The following is a 22858-nucleotide window of genomic DNA, read 5'->3' as shown; positions in this document are numbered from 1 at the left end:
ACTTCCCTTCTAGTACTTATGTCACTTGGGCTGATATAGACTTCTCCATTCTTACTTTCTTTGCAAAATAAAATTCTTAATATTTGAATGTTTTTTCATTATGCTGTAATGTAGTAGAAACATACTATTTAAATGATTGCAAATAAGCTTCAATATTTTCCCTATACAAGTTATAAACAATTCAAGTACTGAGTAAAGCATAAAATGTGTTATTTGCATGTTGTACTTCCAAATACTTTGTTGCATCTATAAACAAACTGACTAGCCTCCTCATCCAACGTTAAAATGTAAGTAATCAAATGTATAAGATCATAAGTGGAAGAGAAGTTAGTAATCTGTTGCATTTAAGATGCAGATTGTTTTAACCCACTCACATTCCTTGATGCTAGGATTCATGAATACTTATTCAACAAGCACTGCTTGTAGCAGACCTACCAACTTTAGAGAGTGCAAATGACTAAGATGCTTTTCTGTGATTGGATTATACACCACTAGTTTTGATATTTTGTTTATTTTAAGTTCTATCTTTCTCTCATACCAACAGATCAGGAGATAATTAGTCCCTTTAATAAGAGGATGTGTCTTTTACATATGAAAAGAAATAATTTAAAAATGGCAATGTGTTTTCCTGCCAAACAAGAAATACAAATATTTAACATAATCAATGAAGTTGCCAGTATTTCCCTCCAATATTTTATATCAAGTTGATAAAAAATACTCAAAGCAATCTACACAAAGCTTCTGCTGCAAGAGCAGACCATTTTCATGTGGTTTCTCTATTTGGAGAGATGGATTCCTTCTCTTTTGGCAACAGAAGTAGAGCTAAGCAGGCAGACGCTTTACAATGTATTTGTTTTAATGAAGAAATAGCCAACACGGTCATAGAAAAAAATGAGTTCGTTTCAAGTAAGGTGAGAACTGCTTCAACAAAGCCCTGCTCACATTGATATGAATATTGGTCCGCAACATATTACTTGACAATGGAACAGACTATCTTCATACATCTGTTTAAGGAAAATCTCCTCTTTTCTCCTCTCTTCATCAAAAGGAGGATTACTTGGCATAAGTGTTCACAAAAAAATACCGTTTGCTCTCTGGCCTGGAAGAGCAAAGTCCGCATTTATGGCATGGATTTGGAATAAGCCTCTACTTATCACTATTTTTCTGCTTTCATATATTCCTTTAAAGTGGGTTTTTCCTTATACTGTAAAGGAAATTTGTTCAAGAAAAAAAAGTCTCACAAGACAGCACAGCTTTGAGAGCTCACTTCATTGTCAAGCAACTTCCCATATGATCAGCACAAGTCTGCGATTCCATTAGGCTTTTTATTTTTTTGAGGCACAGAAAAATTAAGGGTTTGAAAAGTAACGATGTGAGACCCACTGTACTGTTTGATAGCGCAAGCGAAGTAAATAAACCTTTTGTGAGGAAACCTGACATTTCCACTGTGGAAAGCCCAAGTCTTCTAGACCCTTTGAAGTTCTATATTCAATAAAATGATGATTAAAAGCTGCTGAAGGATGGTTCTTCCTATTTTGTTTTGTATGAATTATGATTTATCTAAATCAAAGACTAAAAATACTAATCTTTATTAAGAGAGTGTCAACTCAAGGCAATCTGCTGCCCTAAGCGACGCTTCAGTGCACTGCCTTCACATCACTGAAATATGGCCTGGCCACTGCTCCATCATGACAGAGTGGTGGCCAGGCCAAATCTGAGAAAGTGGTATTGCAACCTAGGGCCACACCACCACTCAAATTTGGGCTGGCTCTCTCTTCTGTCATCATGGGGTCACAACGTCACTCAAATTTGGCCTGACTGTCCCACATCATGACAGAGGAGCAGCTGGACTAAAATCTTCCTTTCTAGGCAGCTGCCCAGAAATCTGCCATCCTAGGCAGCTGCCTAGCTTGCCATACACAGAGCGGCCTCTGCTTATTAAAGTGGCAAAAATACAACGTTGATTTACTGCAAATATGGCTCAATTTAACCTTATTTTACAAATGTACTGGTATGCAGTACAACCAAATTAAAAAACCTATGCTTAATATTGCAAAGTGGAGTTAATGAGACATAATACAATATATTAAAACAGATGGTGAAACTATGCAGGATAAACTGCATGACCACATGCACTGTACAACTTTAAATCATTCTACTCTGAATTCATATTTTTGTGCTGTTAACTAAGATTTAAAAGCTTCACATGCTTTTTTTTTCCCCCTCATGATATCAATTAAATATACAACTGAACTATGAACATGAAGTTCTAGTATATACAGACTAACATTCTAGCAATAAGAGGTACCTAAAGCCCAACTGAGGAATATTACAATAGATCAAATTATTTCAGTTGTTGTAAGCCATGAGCCACGCAAGCATCACAACAGCAACTCCACATACTGGCAGCATGATAAAATTCTTATATTTTTGCCACACCGATTGCTCAACTTCTACGTCATCCTTTCTTCTCTTGTTTTTTCGTCGTCCTTTTAACCTGTTCTCAAAAGCCTCTAGTTCAGCCTAGGTAGGACAGAAAACAAATAATTGACATGTTTTCAGCATTAAAAACTTGGAAATGCATTTATATTTTAAATGTCAATTTATGACAAGTCAGTGGCTTATGAAATAGATCTGTATACGACTGGGGGGTTGGTAGCACCACCTACTATTCAGATTGCCCCAAACTTCCCCTTTTAAGACCTTGTTGTCAGTTGCTTATAACATAGCTAAAGTTTAACCATTAGGGCTGAACTTTTACATGCCAGATGTCTGCCTCATTAATTAATTAATTTTTATTATTATTTTGGAGAGGGAAAGGGGAATTTAAGCCAAAACTGTTCAGTCATTTCAGGGAAAGGAAAAATACATTTTGTCCAGATTAAAAAATTCTGGAGACCTCTTCTTTGAACGGCTCTAGAGCACAGACCTGATGTTTTATAGGGGGTGACCTGTGTGTCAAGGATGTGCCTTTTGCCATCTCTGTAAAAGAACGCTCAAATTGCTCCAAATTATATATTTGGGAAAAAAAATCCTTTGGAAAAAAAATCACAGTTCACACATGCTCAGTAGAGACTTTTCAGATTTTAATAGCTAAAAATCATTGAAGACTCCATCCTCGCCAAGTGCTGACTAGACTGCACATGCACCATCCCACAAAGCAACTGAGCATGCTTCCGACCAGGCAAACAGAGGTGAAGCCAGATTTTCCCTGTAATGGCTGCTCCAGGCCATGGTGGAGCTGGGCACCCAAACTGACAGCAGGAGGCCCATCTCTCCTATGTTCTCCGTGACCCCATTCCTGGCACCCTGGCAGCAAGAGGAGGACCAGCTGATTTGAATGCAAAGGGGACAAAAGCCAGACAGGGGGAAGGAAAGGAGTATATTGGGAAAAGGAATCTGAAACTGGAACTGGTTGGGCAAGAAAATTAGGACTAGGAGCCAGGGAAGCAAATGAGCAATGGGGTGGGGAGATGATGAGATTAGAGAAGGGAGATCAGGATTCAGACCCAGGACGTGTGAAGGTGTGGGGAGGAAACAGGAGAGACCTGATAATGACCTGGACGCGGGAGAAAAACTGGGACTGGCTGGGCAAAAAGACAGACAAGGAGAGTGGGAAGACAGGGACAAGGAGCCATAAAGGGGGTGAGGGGAAAGACAGATTGGATGAGGAGCCTGGGGAGGCAGACTAGGTCTATGAGCCAGTGGGAGGGCAGAGACACATCAGACAAGGAGCAGGAAGAGAAAGGAGGGTTTCACAGTTAGGGGCAATTGAATGCTGCACTCTATCCCTGCCTCTGCCACAAAATCCCTAGTAATGTAATGCTAGTCAAGCCCCTTAAACCAAAACTTTTCAGTTTTTCATAGGTGGCCACAAACTCCATTCCTCATTTTCTAGGTGTCCAATTTGATTCCCTGTGGTCTGATTTACAGAAGAAGTGCTGAGCACTTACAGTTGAAACTTAAGTCATCTGGAGCTGTGGTTTGAACAAGTGCTATATAATCCTAAGTCCTCTAAATAACTGGGTTGTACATGTCTAAAATGGGGCACTCAAAACTTAGTGGAAACTTGACCTTACTCTCTGTGCCTTGATTTCCCAATCTGTATGGGGACAGAGCCATCCCCTCACCTAGCAAGATGTTGTAAAGTTAAATTAACCAAAGTGCTGTACACTTTGTAGCTTCTCTAGGCTGAGCTCATTGCCCTCTATCTCCCACCCACAAGGTTTCTCTGCACAACCCTTCCATCACCCTCTATTTCAGGGACACCCTGAAACCCCCACCTCCACATTCCAGGACCTCTGCACCCCCCTTCCCCTCTCCAGCATATGCTGAGGCTCTGTGTACCCTCCATGTCCCTCTTCCCACACACTACTGTCCCCCATTTCCCCCCCATGCCAGGGGGTAGGTGTGCCCTTATTCTTCCCATGCCCTCATCCCCTCCATTACATGGAGTCTGTATCCTCCCCAGCCCTGCCCCACCTGTCAGGGATTTCATGCGACTCCCATTGCCCTCACGCCAGGGTCCCAGTTCCCATCCCTCCCACTATGCCAGGGGTTATGCACACTTGCCCTTTCCCTCCTGCCCCTCCACCATTCTTATTTATTTTATTTCTGGGAGATAAATCATTCATGGTGTCAAGTGTATTGGGAGGATCAGCAGAGCTGAGATGGGGTATTGTTATGCTGGAAAGTGTTAACGGGTTCTTTGATCTATAAGCAAGAGTCCACAAACTTTTTGCTGCCATGACCTTGTTTTAATGAAGTATTTCCTGCCAGGACCCCCCAGACAACATGGAGGACACTATTCTGAAGAGCAAAATGGCATTCTCAGCCCAGTGGGGCCTTGCACACACTGTACGTTGAGGTCATGCCGATCCCTATTGTGTGGAGGACACCTTTTTCCTCTGCAGAATGTGACCTTGTACATATGGTGCATGTGAGGTCACGCTTCATCCATTGTTTTCTCACATTAACCATACACGCAAGGTCATGTTGTGCAAAGCAAAAGGACATCTTCCATATGTTAAGGTTCACCATGACCCCATCTGCTGATAGCCTGACCCTATTTGGGGTTGCATTCCACAGTTTGGAAACTGCTGCTCTGTAGACAACTGCAGACCTGGATGAAGCTGCTGGGCCTGCTAGCCAGATGCCAAAGGCTCCATATGTCACCTGTTTCCCCCTTCCAGTTTTTCTCTCACACACCAAAACCCACCAATAGGATCCTGTCCATTGATGCCTAAAATATTCCCATAAATGTTGCGATTTAGCAGATGTGTTCAGAAGTTATCACATTACCGGGGCACTTCTCTATCTGAGTTGAGTGTGAACATTTGTCTACACGTGAAAATTAATTCAGAAAAAGGTAGTGTGTGAATTTAAAGCAAATTTACTATTCCTGATTAATTCTAGGAGTGGTGGAATGGTCTAATTCCAGAGGCAGAGTGACTTGTTTATATATTAGAATTAGAAAAGGTACAGAGAAGAGCAAAAAGAAATAAAAATAAAAATAAAATAAATAAAGGATAGGAACCAGCTTCCATATAAGGAGAGATTAAAAAGACTGCAACTTGGAAAAGAGATGACTAAGAGGTTTACATAAATCATGACTGGTGTTGAGTTAGCGAAAAAGGAAGTGTTATTTACTCCTTCATATAACACAAGAACCAGGGGTCACCCAATGAAATTAATAGGCAACAGGTTTAAAACAAACAAAAGGAAGTACTTCTTCACACAACACACAATCAATCTGAGGAGCTTGTTACCACGGGATATGGTAAAGGCCAAAATTATAACAGTATTCAAAAAAGAACTAGATAAGTTCATAGAGGATAGGTCATCAATGGTTATTAGCCAGGATGGGCAGGGATGGTGTCTAGTCTGTGTTTCCAGAATCTGGGAGTGGATGACGGGGGATGGATCACACAATGACTTCCTGTTCTGTTCATTCCCTCTGAAGTATCTGTCATTGGTCACTGTCTGAAGACAGGATAGTGGGCTAGACGGATCATTGGTCTGACCCAGTATGGCCATTCTTATGTTTCAAATTACCTTAAATCAGAATAATGGCATGGAGTTAATCAGGAATAGCTATTCTGGAATAACTCCCTGTATAGCCAAGCCCTTAGACTTCACTGTGCTTAGCCAATTAACATTTATGAAGCACTGTGATTCTATAGTGATAGGCACCATAAAAAAGCCCACAAGGAAATTAATAATTTTATTGTCAGAGCTGGGTTTGACTAACGCACAGTAAATAAAGTCTACAGTCAAATCAGCAAGGGAGGTTAAAACAAAATATTGAATAGCAGCTGACTAAGTGAGCTCTATTCATCCTGTGTACTAAATGAGACAGGGGTCCTATAGAAAAAAAATAGTATGTGATCATGTCATTAAAAATGGAATCATAATGCGCGCACACACGGGGGGCTGGGACAAATTAAGTTTGCATGAGCAACTATAAATCCTAACTTGTTAGGGCTTGACTTTTCACCCTTTCTAAAATGTTTTTAAAATCTTTTTGCATACATAAAAACATTTAATTACCTATCATCAGCAGGGTTTGAACCCTGACCCTCCAAGACTGCAGCAAAAGACCACCACCACTTGCGCTTCAGAACTAAATACATTAACTGCCAGCTGCAGAAGTCTGTTAACGCAGAATGAGGGATGGACAGCTGGATCTACAGGGTTGGGCAGCCCAGCCTGGCATTGCCCCTATATGGAGGAAGAGAGCACTAAGAAACTCCGGCCCCATGTGATGCCGCTGTGTTAGGAAAGGAAAGGAAGATGGGTTGCTGGATCTAGGTGCTGGGTCTAAGGGTGGTCTATGGTGAGGACAGGGAACCTGACCAGGCACTCTTCCCCCCCCTCCACTGGGAAAATGGGGGATCCTCCCCCATGTGATGACCTCAAAGGGGCTTGAGCACTGCGGCCATGTGTGGTACACAGACCAGCTCTCTCCTGCCCCATCTCTCTGCTGCTACAGTACAATCTGCTGCTACCACTATTTTGGCATCAGCTCAACCTTAGAATTTTTTTGTCCAGTTATCTTGGAAGGCTACCAAGATTTTCCTGGGGTATGTGAACAAGAGAAGAGAAATTGCAATTTTAAACAATTTCAAGCTCCAAAAGTGTGAGCAAGGTTTCACTGAAGAAAAAGAAAAGGCACTTCTGCAGCCTGAGTGCTATCAGGCCTGCTGCAAAATAATGGAGGTGCGAAGTTCTCAAATTAAGAATATTTTATAAGTGTGAAGTGTTAGAGGGGTTGCTACGTCAATATAGCTAATCAAGCATAGGCATTTATTTTAATAAAATATGTAACTTTTACCTTGTCAGAAGGAGAAAGCACAAACAGGGGATGTTTTATTGTACTACAAGGTCCCTAAGAAAATTGCAGCCTCCATTTAAATGCTTACAGGGTCTGTTTCTGCAACCAAAACTACATTTTCCCAAAGTTTATTTTTCTTATTTTATAAAGGTTTGGCAAAATGTAAAAGAGCAATTGCATACAAAAATACTAATTTAATACAATACTTAAGATATTTTAACTCATGAAACATGAATAATGCGTTAATCATTTATACATGATTTTGCACATATAGATGTTTGGTGATGTGGAAGAACACTTCGGCTTTACTATTATAAGTCACTCATAACACAGGCCTGAGTTCTTTGGGCCAGAATCCTTAGCTGGTGTGAAAAATCTTGGCCCTTAGCATCTGAAGACAATGTACTGCAAACCTTTAGCTATGCATAAATTAACAGATTTACCAAGAGAATTAAGGCCATGTCTACACTACAGTTTATGTCGGCATAACGTATCACTCGGGGATGTGAATAAATCAGCCCCCTGGAGCAATGTAAGTTACACTGACATAAGCGCCAGTGTGGACAGCACTATGCTGGTGGGAGAGCTTCTTCTGACAGCACAGCTTCTGCCACTCACAGGGGCTGGAGTAGTTAAGCTGACAGGAGAGCTCTCTCCCCCATCAGCTTAGAGTGGCTACACTGGAGAGCTTACAGTGGCGCAGCTGTAAACTCTCTAGTGTAGCCCTGCCCTAAGACTTGGGGAGAGATGCTGGGGTCAGAGGAAGAAGGGTTGGTACCTGTTGCCTTCGCTTTTCTTCTTCAATAGCAGCTTTGGCTTCTGCCTCTTTTATCTGTTCAAACACATACAAAATAATGGGTAACTGACATTGTAAGTTACTGATTATAGTATAAATTCTGTTTTCTGATTTCTCACAGGATCATTTTGGCTTTTCACAGAATGAGACTCATTACAAAAATACCAAAAAAGTGTAAACTTCCTCCTGGGTGAGCTTCTAATCTACTACTTAGATTGCAAGATACTCAGGGCAGAAATTGCATTGTCATATATTGGGGAAGTATCTAGCACATAGCGGGGTGCCTTTGGTTTATAAATAATAATAGCATGCTGTGATAATTTGTGAATCCGTCTATACAATTTATTAATTGCGTTTGATACTGGGGGCTTTGTACATATCTGTAGCAGACTGCAAATTCCATTTTCAGCGTGCAGCCTTTTGCCTTCTCTATTACTTGTTTGCCTCCATGCTGGACTGAAAATTTCAAAGGCTGGTGGCAAAAGAACAACAGAGTTGTTAAAATATGATGCTCAGCTTTCCAAATGACAAAGATCAGGAGAGAGATTGCCTTGACTACAAAGTCAATTGGCAGGGCTCTCTGATCACCTGGGGATGCTGGCAGCAGGGTCACCTGACATAGGGAGCCAAAAGTTATAAAAATGGGGGGATTGGAGTTTTCTGGGCCCTTTGGCCATTTTGTCTCCAGCTAAAGAGGAGAGAGAAGCATCCCAGCATGTAGGTACCCGCAGGAGGTAGGGGCCCTGCCCAGTTCCCCCCACTCTCATGGGAAGGGTAAGCTATGAGAGGCATTGGGGTTAGGACATTTTTAGTCTTCTAAATGATGAAATAAAAGAGAAATGACATTAGACTCTGGTAAAGTAGTAAATACTTTACAACTATCCTGTTTCCCCCTGAGAGAGTTCACTGATAAAGCAGAAGGCTCAAACCTTGAGGTGGGATTCTGTGAGAGGGTATCTAAGTACAGGGGAGTCCGAATGGTCAGCCACGAATCTAAAGGGGCTAGGCTGCTGAACAGCAGGTTTCAGTCCTCAGGATGGTGAGACAAAGGATCAGAACCCTACAGAGTGTGCCTATGGACCCCGAGGTTAGGACAGTGACTGGACTCTGTTCAGGCCGAGAGGCTTAACACACCTGGGGATCCAGTGACCCAGAGGCTTGGACTCCCTTCACAGCAGTCTTGTGGGTGGCCACCAGGGGCACTCAACCAGATCTGACACATGCAACGTTCAACAGCTCTAAGTTCCTCAAAGATGTACTGCGTTTCCTGTTACACATATACTTCTGGAACACCATTTCTCAGAATACTATAGTGTAAACAGTGAACTAGCAGCAAGTAGGAAAAATAAAACAAATATATATAAAATGAAACTATTCCTTGTACCTGAAATCAGCAAAAAAAATCTCACTCACTAATGTGAAGTCAGGGTTTAGCTTTAGCTCTTGGCAGTGTTTCTTGAAAGCAACGGCATTTCTAGACCTTTAATATTTTTAGCTATTGTATTACTCTGATAAAGTTACATTCAAAATCTGCTTAATAACCTGAAAGCAAGCACCATTTAGATCCCAACATTAAACTTGAATAGATATTTCAATTATTTATTTGCATTCGGACAGTGACAATGTGCTAAACATTGTCCACATAGACAAGTCCCTGTCCCAAATAGCTCATAATCCAAGAAGAAATGTTGAAGACAAAGTGGAACTCTCAGAAATTTACACTATATAGTACACCATGTACACGCTCATCACTGAAGGCAATTTAATAAGCAGCCCAATAACCTTTGTAGATTTTCATGTACCCTTTTAAACTGTTGAGGCAGGAAGCTTAAAAAGCCACAAAAATGGCTTACAGAATTAAGAACTGCAACAAAATGCAAAGTGAAATAAAAAAGACTTTATTGGAAAAATATTTCAACCACATATACTTGTACCCAAAAAGTGTGGCGTGAATAAGTGTACAAATTCCAAGTGTCTGATATTTTACCGCCACCTATTGGTAAGGCATCAGCTCTGAAAGATGAGTTAGCCATCCATGATATAGCACAGCTAACGGTATGAAAGAGAGCAGCAGACTACTGTGGTTGAATTTGAACCAGGGGGAGAGGATTAACCAAAATGATCAGTGTTATGTTCCACTGAGAAAATGAGGTAGAGTCGGTAGAAAAAATGTTCTTAAAAAGAAAAGAATGTGCATTAAAAGAAATCTCAAACTACTCAGCAGTGCGCATTCATTAGGCACTATTATACTGGCTTGTACAGTTAAAATGTCAGTGATTTCTGGAAACTGATGGTCACCTTGTAACACTGCAAGATGGTTTCTTTTGTAAATGTCTGCAGTCTTAATCAAAATGCTGCTCAGTCTTGATATGCTGCTCTGAACTGTAATTATGTGGAGTGTACATAATAGGAGTTAATTCTAGTTTGTCATTATCAAGCCTTCACATGTTCCAGAATATTGCCTAATAATAAGCACTTGTACAACACTTTTCAACTTCAAAGCACAGAACACTCAATTCTGAGGCAGGTATTCAGTTATCCCATGCCCAACATGCCTGTGGCAACGCATGCAGTGAAACCTGGGAGTGCTTGGCTACTAGTCTTATGCTCTGTGCACTAGACAATTCTTCCCTGCAGATTACAACAAGATTGCAAAAAACAGCAGAGGGCGTACAGCCAATTTATGCTGTCACTTGCTAGTGTTTAATTTTGAGTCTGAAAATCTCAGTTCTTAAACAGAAAAGGTCTAGTCTGAGACTGTTGAAATGACTCGTAAGATAACCGAAGTATTTTTCAGCTAAGCCATGGACATAAGTGGCCAGATTGCTTGTCGTCATCCGATTGCTGTTCAGCTGCTACTGAGTTAGTGTTTTCAGTCCAGTCTCTAGTGAACATGTGCCCACATCACTAAAATTACGATCACAAATTGTGGTCTTAGCAAAGGTGCCAAGGACTGAACAAACAAATTCTTCTATTCCTAGTGACTGATTTCTAGAGCAAGGTGGAGGCTTATTGATAGCATGAGAATGCTAGTATTACAACTACATGTGAGGACAAAGGATGTCAGTCTCCTTAGAAGTTGCAGTCACGCTGGCAATCTTTATCGAAACATTTTAATTGAAAAGCACCTGTAGCTAACAAGACTTGTTCAAAATCCTTCATTATACAGAGAATGGGCCAAACTCATCCATCATTTACACTTTCATAAATCCAGAATAATTTCACTGATTTCAGAGTTATTCCAGATTAAGGTCAGAATAAATGAGATCCCAGTTTAACCCAATGTATTTTCTACCAGCTATTGAGAAAGTTCTACGATTTCCCAAACAGCTATTCTAACTAATTGCAACAGGGTATATAGAAACCATATGGCTACCTTGCACTGCTTCTGACAAAGAGGGATAATTTTGGCCATTCATAGTTTCTGAGTTAAATTTATTCTCTGACATGACTGAAAATCAGTGGTAACATACCTTGAGCAAGCAATGTTCCTGGGGGACAGTTAAGAGGTGCCCCAGAATCAGAGTTGAATAACTATATAGTTTGAGGATTTCAAGGGCACGTCCTGTTCCCATTCCACAAAAATACAAAACCCTCCCCTAACAATAGTATAAAAATGGGTCCTCCACAAGGTCAACTGTGTACAGACTGAAGCATTTTTCACTCCCCTCAAAGGCTTTGCCATAGTATAGGGCACAATTTAGCTCGTGAGACAGGCTACGACACACGAGAAAAAATTACGGGAGTATTATTCTAGCATAACCCAAAAGTTCACTAACTCATACTTATGTTAAGTATTAGCATTGTGTCTACAAAAGAACTATTTTTCCACATTTAACCAAAACCAACAGTCTGAAGCAGCAGCTGTTAAACATGTACATTTGATTTGATTACATGATATTTCTTGCTGGTATTGTCTTGGAAAATAAAACTGTATTCATTTCTTTTTTTCTGAAGCAGTGAGAATATATTATAACCACAAGAGACACATTACCTCAGATGCTTTCCGTTTCATTTCCTTACACAATGTGTCACATTCTAGTGAAACCTGGCCTTCTTGTACCTTGCTGCACTGTAATTCCTGTAGGTATGAAAAAACTTCAAATTTAAAAACCACTTCTCTACATAAAGTATACAGTTTATTAATTATCAACATAAAAGATGACAGATTTCTATTTGATAAAACATGCTATAAAATGGAAAAAAGCTAATTAGAACATTTTCAAGTCTATAATTTTATTTTTGTAATTCAGTGAAGATCAAAGTATCAATACAATTAATACCATGCAAAGTGATTTTTTTTAATTAGTTATGTTTATATTTCACCATTTTCATTGTCTCCTCCACCCTGCACAGCCTCAGAGGTGGGTGGAGGCCTTTGTCTGGGCCAGCAAGGAAAAGAAAATCCTAGGCCCTTTTAAAGAATTACATCCTTAAGTGTAATGCAACTAGCACCTTGAACATTCAGGTACAGACTGGGGTGTGAAAGCATTTACTCCACTCCATTTGAGAGCAGAGTGAAAGCTCTCTCAATTTGACATTACAATCTTGGGTGTCATGATTGTGTCATCCTGGGTGTCATCCTGGGCTGGCATCAGACACTTATTGGGTTGTTTATTGAGCAGCAGACTTTGCAACAGGGTATCAGACTACCAGAAACCGTAGCAGGTTCTAGCTAGGTTATTGCAGGGGTGAAATCTACCACGGCTAATAAGGAGACAGAAGGGCAGATTCAGACGGGGACTTTGGTTTAGGGGTTTGTAATGGGTTAGGAGAGAGATCTGCCAACCTGAATCTCAGAGTGTCAAAGAAACCAATTAAGGGCTGACAAGGTAAGTCATTATACTAGGAGTGTTGGGAGGCTGGGATTTGGCCAACCAAAGCAGTATAAACTTGCTGCGCATGGAGGCTGCTGGTGCCAGGATGCTCTTCCCTCACTGGGAAAGAAATTACCTCAGAAAAGGAAGTTTCAGTTCACAGTGATGTCAAAGAAGCTGTATTTCTGAGGTTCTCCTATTGAACTGGGATCCCATTTGTTCATGACTGGAGTGGCTGGAATAGGGGCAAAAGGGGGTATCTCTATCAATGGTGGCATCCAAATGCAGAAAGGGGCATGGAGACCCATCAGGGAGGATATTTAGTGCCTTGTATGTACTAAACTCTTCCTATTTATTCTTTCCCTCACAGGAGTTGGTGATGGGATGTTTGGGCACAACACTGCATTTGACTCATAGGTAGGTGGCCGGTTCATGCTGGAAATTCACTGCTGGGCCTCAGTGGTGAAGCAACTCTGTGTTGGTTTGGGTGAAGGGGCATGCTCTGGTGCCAGCAGATGCCCTTTTATGTCTGTTGGCTAGGGAAAGGCCACATGAATGGATCAATCTATTACAACCTAATGATGATGCCACCATATTTGCATTCAGATTTACACAGAAACTTAGCTGTGTCAATGGATTTTTTATGTAATTAAATATGCACTTCCCTGATCTCTGGTCAGAAAAATATACTTTGTTTCTTTTATCTGAAATAGTTTTGAGTGAGACTTATCATATACTAGTCTCCCAGTGGAGCTATAAAAATCTAAGTGTATTTGAAACAATTCACTGCAATATTACAATATTTGTAGGTTACAGAACAATTTTACATCTTCAATGAATACTTTGATACCAAGGGTAGGCTCCTCAGCTGACATAAGTGTTTTAGCTCCATTAAAATAATTGGATCTACTGTATACCAACTTACTCCAGTGATGATCGTGCCCTGTGGATGCAGAGATAAAGCAAAAAAGGAAGTTTACAGCTACAATTCTCTCAAAATTACAACATGGAATTTACCTTTTTCATTCTCTTGCATGGACATCTGAGTTTAACCTTCTGGTTGCAATTTTGAGGACAATCACCCGAATGGCAAATCTCTTTACATCGATGACCACAGGGCAACTGAGAAACAAAGAGATCGGTTCTCTGCAACTGGACTATAAAATGTTTCTATTTCAAACACAGCATTTAAACAGAACTAAAGTCACGAAAGCGCAATTAATGTATCAGTTTCCCACGCATGTAGTAACTAACTACATGAAGCTGGGAATGGACAGCAGAGGACGGATCACTTGATTACTTGCTCTGTTCATTCCCTCTGGGGCATCTCGCATTGGCCACTGTCGGAAGACAGGATATTGGGCTAGATGGACCTGTGGTCTGACCCAGCATGGCCCATTCTTAGGTTCTTAGCTTGTTCATTAATATTTGCTTTTTATTTATTCACAGCATTTTTAGTTCCTATTACTAGAAACTATGCAACATGCAAAGTATGATTTCTCTTTATGAACTTCATTTTCACAGTTTGATTGAAAACAAGATCCAGTTATTTTAAATACAAATTTTCAGTAAGTACAATATCTCCTTTAAAATGACACACACAACAACAATATACAAGTCCAGCCATGTATATTTTGGAGGGAATAAGGTCTGGAAGAAGGGGAAAAGGAGGGAAAGAAAAAATTAGAAGCTGTTCTGCATTCCATATCTTCAAGTTATATTTCAAATGGGCGAGAACAAAAACAGAAGGAAATGGAAGTTTCTACTATGACGTATTTTGAACCATAAACTGTACAATAAGGATACACTACAAAGGTTTTTTTAGCCTCCTTTCAAATTCAGAAAATCTTAAGTGTGAGTCTTTGAAGGACTATCCCATTTCTTGTCTTTGGGATATGGGGAACTACAAACTTTTTTCCTATTATAAGTAGAAATCCTTTAAATAAGACTACAAAAAACACAATTCAACTGCTTTTTTAAAAAAGATATTTTTATTATCCTATATGACAGACATTTTTTAATGTTAACTATGCCTGTTCTTGTAAGTGCTCATTGAAGATTTCATTAATTTCTTACAACAGTATGGTGATTATAATTAATTTAGGGATGCACCAAACACTGTATTAGATATAAAATGCCAGAGGACAGAGACATTTTTCATTTAAGGTAAAGAACTTAGCTTCACATAACCCTTTACATATCTATGAAAATACTTTTTTCGCCCCTCAACTGCTAAACATGCTTTTAATAACCTAAGCTGCTACCTAAAGGTAGCATGTTTGATTAAGTGATTTATAAATGAACTTTAATTCCCAAAACTGTTCAAAAATTTTATCTGGAGATACTCATAGTTTAAAGTAAACTTTCAGTTGTAGTCAAGTGATTAATACACTCTGGAAAATGTCAAAGGGAGCCACAATTATTTTAATATTTAGGATGTATGTTTTTCACATTTACTGGTAACTGTAAGTTTATAACATATTACATGAATAAATCCAGAAGAATTTAACATTATGTACTATTATAAAATAACCCAATGAAGTGCATATATATGTTAGTAAATTCAGATTCACAGACTTAAAAGAAGTATTGATTAACTGATTTAGCCAAGAGTCTATAGATACAGAGCACATGCTTAGAACTTGCATGATCTTTAGATAGAAAGTTTGTGCACATACCTGTTCCTACTATGTCTCAGACAAAATTTCTTTGTGTAAGTAGGTAGCCCTAGCAATGTCGATCACTATACTATTAATGTACTTATCTTTTTGAATGGAGTACAGTTGACATTATGCAACAGTGTTTGACTGTGTTTACCTGCTGGTGAGCATAAAATTTGTCTTTTACAGGTTCTGACAAAGTTTCCTTGCACTGCTCAGCAGTGCAAGAGTCTTAAGGAAGAGCAGAAGGAACTGTGTTTGCCTCCAAGACAGAGAAATAAAATGTCAAATTATATCTAACAAACACTGCATGGCACAGCAATATTTGTACCCCAATATTGCAGTTCTTACTCACGTAAATAGTTCTGAAGTGAGTGAGATTACACACAAGTGCTACAGGACCAAGCTCCAAGGCCTACAATGTTTTTTCTTAAAGTCTCCCACTGTTGCACTGCCACCAGTGTAACATCAGGGTGGGACTGCTAGTGTAGACCACCTGCTGGCATTTCAATTAACATGAGCCGGGTTAGATAACAGTGGTAAAAAACCCTGTGCCTTCAATTTAAATTAGATCTCACTGTTGCTGCCGCCGAATTAGATCACCACTAGTGCAACCGTGGAAGAATTTTTTTTTAAAAAAAAGCTTAGTGTATATACTCAGATCAATCAAGAATGCAATGTCTACATTCCATTAGCTCCCTTTTACACTATGCAAAATCACACTCTCAGTAGTCCATAGCAACTAGACCAAATGCTGCACCTATCTGACTAGGTAGTTGACAGATGCCAAACATTTTAAAAAGAAAATCCTCTATGAAAAACACCAAAACCAAATAAACCAAAAGCTACAAGTATGAAAACACAAAATTCCAAAACTTCTTTCATCTGGGTGCCCAGTTCAAATCCTGTTCTCTGCTTCATAAGGAGTGGAAGAAGGGCTACTGCAGTTTGCTGCCTCAGCAGAGAGTGAGGCCACACCACCAGGGTGCCCGCCCATGGATTAGCATACAGATCTAGATACTGGGAATTGAGGTGATCATTTTGGTTGGCTGATTCTAAAATTTTTCCTCAAGTGCATGATCTAACTATACTATGCATAGGTCAAGGTGGACAGTGGGAGGAAGCAGCTGGTTGTTTCCCACAGGGTCAGAGCACCTGAACTGTCAGAGCTGGATGAAGGGATTTTTAAAAGAACAAACAAAAAGGGAAATAATTTATCTTATATTATACTAAAAAATAAATAAGATAAAGAAACTAGAGATAGAAAAGAACTAGTCCATCATGTGCATATCCCTGTCAGGGTCCTGTGTGTGAGAAAATCAGCAGTAATCTGACTGAAACAGTTACCATTTTTGGGTGTTCACTGGTTTCCATAGTTCTAGTGAACAGATGTCTGTCTCTTAAACAAAACCACCACTCCTGAATGGCACTATTTTTGGCAGCCTCAGAGGCAAAGTACAAATGGAAACAAAAATATTCCTTTCAACCCGAATTGTGGGCCCTCTAGTTTAAACGTTAAAAGACCTATTATGTGGGGTATGTGGGAAAGCTTATATTCCTCCTGCCATACCTTGTTCTGTGTGGCCTTTATCCACGGGAAATTATTTCACAAGTACTGCATTTACTTTTAAAAAAATTTACAGCAAGCTGCCTAAACTGTCAATATTTTATGTTACAACTCCAGTAATTAAACTATAGAAGGAGAAATTTTATAGCTGTACATCAGCAGGTAAAAGTTAGAGCTACTACAGGTTTTCAAGTATGACTTTTACCTTTACAGTGCTGGAACGTTAAAATAAACTATGCCAAATCACAGGTCACGTATTACTGTTAAATTGAAAACCAATCTCCTTTGTAATAGTAAATTCTGATTACAGAGAACACAGAAGAGTACAAAGAGTAATATGTTTAAGCAAAGATTGATATGGACATACAAACTTGGGAAAGTTTCTAAATTGTGAACACTTCCCTTTTAGAATTGTCCTAAACATTTACAAAATGTGTTCTGCATAAGAATTTGAGTAGTCATTACTGATCTATAATTTCCTTCCTCAGGATATTTGGTTTTACTGCCAAATAAAAAAAGCACTTTAAAAATGTTTTAACTTTACTAGCATCTCTGGCAAATCAAAGCCTTTGCTATTCCCTAAAGCAGAAAGGACATCTGAAATAAGAGAGTACCATTTGTATCACACTATGGAAGTCCTCTGAGTAGTTTGTATAACCATAGCCAAAACACAACTACGAAACTTGGCAAAACTTTTACAGTTACTGCTATATCTTTTAAGCCACCAGTCTACGTAATTAAGGGTCTTTCACAATTCCCAACAGTAATATCAGACTTACAATTCAAATATTGCATGATTTTGTCTACTACAAATTGCATCAATTCAAGTAAAAAAACAGTAGTGTCTAAAGGCTATGACTTAAGAAATAAAACAGTTTATTACATTTTAGAGAAGTAAATTTTTATTACTCCGGACTTCGGTGGAGGTTTCGTTACAAAGCAATGTGCAACGTGCAACAACAAGTAACAAGGTCACTAGGCTTTTCCATACTAACACGGAGCCAGTCACTGGCACTTATATGAAGATTTGCTCTCACAATAAAAAGGAAAATTACATTTGGATAAAAGAAAACAATCAAGTTAACATGGCACTGATTAGCTTTTTTTGACTTTGTCAAAACAGTATGTGAACTCATGGTGCAATGGTATTAATTACATATTATGGAGGCATTGTTTGCAGCACCATTGTTAAGGCTGAAGTGAGTTTCATCCCTGAAACTCTCACACTATTCTTCAAAGAATCTTTCCATTTACCATTGGCCCTTTTTGTAAGTCTAAACCATTCAGCTCCCACTATCCATATCACCATTCTGACCTGTGGCTTGTCTATTAAAATTTCTGGTTTCTGAAAGATTTCTCTGCCATATTCAGTAGCTGATTGATCTGCATTATATTGTCAGTCTCTGATTTTCAAATTTACCTAAAATTCCTCTAATGGCTTTTGTGCCTGTCCAGGTCCTACTTCCATATATTAGAATATTTTCAACTTGGTTCTTTTTAAAAAAAAAACAAAAAAACCCCACAAACTTGACAGAGCTACTTTCAAAGCCTCCCACAGTGTGCAGTCCTATCTATATCCCCTAATCTTTGAACAAGTCACTTAATCCTTGCCAGAAGGGGGCCACAGTTAGCTTGGTCTTTTCAGACTGCAAAAGGTAAATATGTTCTGAGCCTGTTCCTTCGTATTTTGCACCTGTTTTACATATTAATATTTCCTTTAAGGTTGCAAGAGCTGCAGAAAGATTTTCTAGAAAATGGTAAGATATGACAGAGTGACAGGAATAAAAACAGACTAAGTTTTATTCAACTCCCATTTAAGTCAATGGCAGTCTTTTAATTAACTTTGCAGATTTGTGGCCTTCTCCAGTGCCAGTGAAGTAGATTGGAATAATCCAAGAAAGTTCTTAAAACAAAAAGAACAATTTTAAACTGGATCCTAAAATATGTGGGTTTTGAATTTTTAAGGTTGCAAGTTATGTGGTCTTGCTTTTTTTTGTGGGTTTTGTCTCTGTGTGTGTGAAGCTGGGTCATTGAAGTCAGAGAAGTGAGTTACAATAGTCAAGATGAGATATAGAGGAGGTTTCAGAAGAGGTGGAGTTGAGGCACTGGATTATTCAGTAAATGTTGCAGAGAGACAGGTACATTAGTAGACAGGAGGAGGAAATTTCAGAGCAAAGGACTCTAAGATTACAGAAAGTCAAATGAAAGAACTGAGTTAAGGAGGTAGATGGAGGGAATAAAACTGTGTTTGAGAATGCTTCTCTTGCCCCCAAGAAAGCACTTTCAGATACCTAGCTTAAGGAAATTGTGATAAATCTACTTATTTACTTGCTCAAGATAAGGAGAGACTGAACAGGGAAGAGTCATTAAAAGGCACAAACATGGGCTGAAAGCAGCAGAGGGAAGGAAGTAAGAGGAAAAATAATTCTGAGCCTGGAAGGCTGGTCATGTGTTTCTTGTGAGCCTGGAAATATTGGATGGGAGGATCAGAGCTGTGAAGAGGTTAGGCAGGAAGAGAGGGATTCTCAGTCTGGGGTTTATATATAGATGTATCGCGTTTCTGAGTAGGCTCGCTTGAGGGGAGCTGGGGGAATTTGGAGTCTGAGCTGGCAGGGTTGTGTGAAAGGAAATGGAGTTAACTGATGAATGAAGATTTAAGTGAACTGGCGGGCGTATGTAGGAGATAAAGGGAATTTGTGGGGCAGAGGTAGATTGGAGAGGGACAGCCTGAGGCTAGGAGAAAACAGTGAAAGTTCGGTAGAGGGATAAATATTGTCCTCCTGTCCTACCCCGCTACCCTTTAATGTAAAAATGCGTCCCAGTTTTTCACTCTCAAGTGGGGAAAAGATTGCTCCTTCTTCATATCCAACCTCCTCCTCCTATCTCCCAAGAGGATGGCTTTTCTGTAATCTCTCTGACTGTAGTATCCTTATTTCCCTTCTTGAAAATCCTACCTGCATTTGGGAAGGGAAGGAAGAAATTGCTATTTGTAGCCCCTCCAGTTAATTTGGCACTAGCCAAAGAACAAGGGTATGATAACCCAGAGAGAGGTGGTGGACAGAAAACAGAAAAGAATAAATTGCTTCCTGGGAATACCAAAGAAGAATCAAAGTAAGCATTAATTTACCAATACAGCTTACCTCTTTTGGACACTGATTTTTGCAGGAACTGAGAAGATCCTTTTCTTTTAAGTCAGCACAAGTTATTTTTCTATTAAAAAAGAGAAAATGTTTAACAAGGCCAAATTAAAACTAATTCAATCAAGTATAGTTATGAACACATTTAACTATATATTTTTGCGCGGCAAAGAGATAGTTTCAGCTGCCTGCATGTTGTACAAAGAGAAACTGTCTCAAATAAAAATTCTTTAAAATCAATTGACTTTATGGACAACTCAGATCACCACCATTATGCTGGCAATTTAATAACGCAATCAGCTTCTTCACTGTCAAAGCTTAAAGCAATTGTTGACGCAGCTGACTGAGAACATTTAAATTTAAAGTGCGAAGTGTTAACAAAAACAGGGAATTGTTCAAAGATATCCTGCTGGATACCCAAAACACCCAATTCAGCAGAGGTGGAAAAAAAGCCGTACTGGTTAAAAGGATACGTGGAAACAACGACACACACATGAAGCTAAAGGAATCAATGAAACATCAGTGGCCAAGAAAGTTAAAGGCATTTTAAAAAACATTAAGAACCAGAAAAGCCCTGGTCTGGTCTACGTCTATCACTAGATATAGACAGTGGAATAATAAATGTTGATGTAGAAAAGAGAAATGTTTATCGATATTTTTGCTCTATACTTGGAATGAAGCAGGATGTTGTGGATGGAACAGAAAGTTTACCATCTGTAACAAAGAATAATGTGAGGTAGCATTTGTTAAAATTAAACATTTTCAAATCAACAGGCCCAGATAACTTACATCCAAGAGTTTTAAAGGAACTAATGGAGAAGCTCTCTGAATGGCTAGTTAATTTAATAAATCTTGGCAAATTGGGGCAATTACAAAGGAATGGAGGACTGCAAATGTAGTTCCAATATTTAAAAAGGGCAAAGAAGGATAACCCAAGGAACTACTGACTAGTTAGCCTGATGCTGATATCACGTAAAATAAAGTAATGCTTTATTGGGGATTCTATTAACAAAGAATTAGAGGCTAAAAATATTAATTAATGCCAGTTAGCATGGTTTCATACAAGGTATTTTTTTGATTATTATTTTTTTTGCAAACCACCCTTGGCCATAGGCTTGGTTGATACAGGCAGCTGTGTTGATACAGTGTATCTGGATTTCTCCAAGGCATTTGACTTAGTACCACATGACATTTTGATAAAAAATTGCACTGTAGGGAATTAACACGGTATGCATTAGATAGATTAAAAACTGGCTTAGAGGGGTCCACCAGGAATTGATTCTTGGTACAACACTATATATTTTAATCAACAATCTAGAGGATGACATAAAAATCTCTGCTGATATTTGCAGATGACACAAAGATTGGTGGGGCAGTATATAACAGGTCACCACTAGAGGGATCTGAATTGCTTGATTAAATCATCACAATCCAACAGCCAAATGCAAATTAATATATCTTGGGAACCAAGAGTGCAGGTTATACCACAGGACAGAAGATTGCCTTGGAAAGCAGTAACTCAGAGAAGGACTTAGAAGCATCATAGATAAATTGCCTCAAAATGATGTTTCAGTATAAGGCTATGGCAAAAAAAAAAAAAAAAAAAAAAGAGAATGCAATCTTTAGCTGGATTAAGAAAAGGGAATATCAATTAGAGTAGGAAAGTGATCTTGCCTCTGTACAAAGCATTGGTAAGACCAACATCAGAACCGAATATAATATCAAGAAGGTATGGAGATACTGGAGAGAGATCAAAGAAGGGGACACAAAAATGATCTGGGGGTTGAAAACAAACTTTATAATGTGAGGTTTGAAGAGCTCAGCTCACTATTGATTGGTGTCTTTAAAATGAGATTAGATATAGTTTTAAAAATTATGTTTAATTCAGCTTCTGGGGAAAATTCTGCAGCTTGTATGCATGCACTTGGGCTGGGTAGTCGTGGTGATCTCCTTCTGTCCTTGGTGTCTGAAACTGTGGGTTCCCTGTTCATCCCATTCCTTTCTGGGCCACAGAACAGGATTATCTGCATTGCCCTCATCATAACTGTAACACTTGCAGACTCTGCATTAATGTAATCACTATAATCAAATCTCACGCTTCAGCTGGTCACTTGCAGAGGTCAGGAAAGATTTTTTTTTTTCCTCCAATGCACAATTGGCTAGATTTATTCTTCATTTCCCCCTCCACCCAGTTTTCCTCTGAAGCATCAAAGACTGGCCATAGCTGGAGAAGGGACATGCCAGATCAGTTCTCTGAGGTGGCACAGAGAATCCTTTGCAGGTGCCTTGCTGGTGTGTCTTGCTCACCAACTTCTAGTTATACTGATCACCAGATTTGTGGTTGAGAAGGAATTTTCCCCCAGGTCAGACTGGCAGGTAGCTTAGAGGGTTTTCATCTTCCTCTGCAGCATAAGGTCATCCAATATTTTGAAAACAACTGGCTGAAGACCTTACTGGAACATTATTGTTGATTTTCAATAATGCTTGGAGCACTGAAGAAGTTGTTCTAGAAGACTGGGAAAAAAGCTTATACACCCATATTTAAAAA

General features: G+C 39.2%; 1 protein-coding gene across 1 annotated transcript in view; it reads right to left on the bottom strand.

Annotated features, from left to right (window-relative positions):
* Nucleotides 1–275: 275 nt before the first annotated feature.
* NFXL1 (nuclear transcription factor, X-box binding like 1) overlaps nucleotides 276–22858 on the bottom strand; it is an 87510-nt gene continuing 64927 nt past the window's right edge. The window contains exons 18-22 of the mRNA XM_084626357.1: nucleotides 20314–20383; nucleotides 13964–14068; nucleotides 12124–12210; nucleotides 8112–8165; nucleotides 276–2523 (exon numbers count right to left, since the gene is read on the bottom strand). Of these exons, the coding sequence (XP_084482483.1) occupies nucleotides 2350–2523; nucleotides 8112–8165; nucleotides 12124–12210; nucleotides 13964–14068; nucleotides 20314–20383 (490 nt within the window). The 3' untranslated portion in view covers nucleotides 276–2349. The remainder of the gene's footprint in view (nucleotides 2524–8111; nucleotides 8166–12123; nucleotides 12211–13963; nucleotides 14069–20313; nucleotides 20384–22858) is intronic.

The sequence above is a fragment of the Lepidochelys olivacea genome, assembly GCF_965140295.1.
Source record: "Lepidochelys olivacea isolate rLepOli2 genome assembly, chromosome: 4".
NCBI classification, from domain to species: domain Eukaryota; kingdom Metazoa; phylum Chordata; order Testudines; family Cheloniidae; genus Lepidochelys; species Lepidochelys olivacea.
This window is presented reverse-complemented; position numbering and strand designations above follow the sequence as displayed.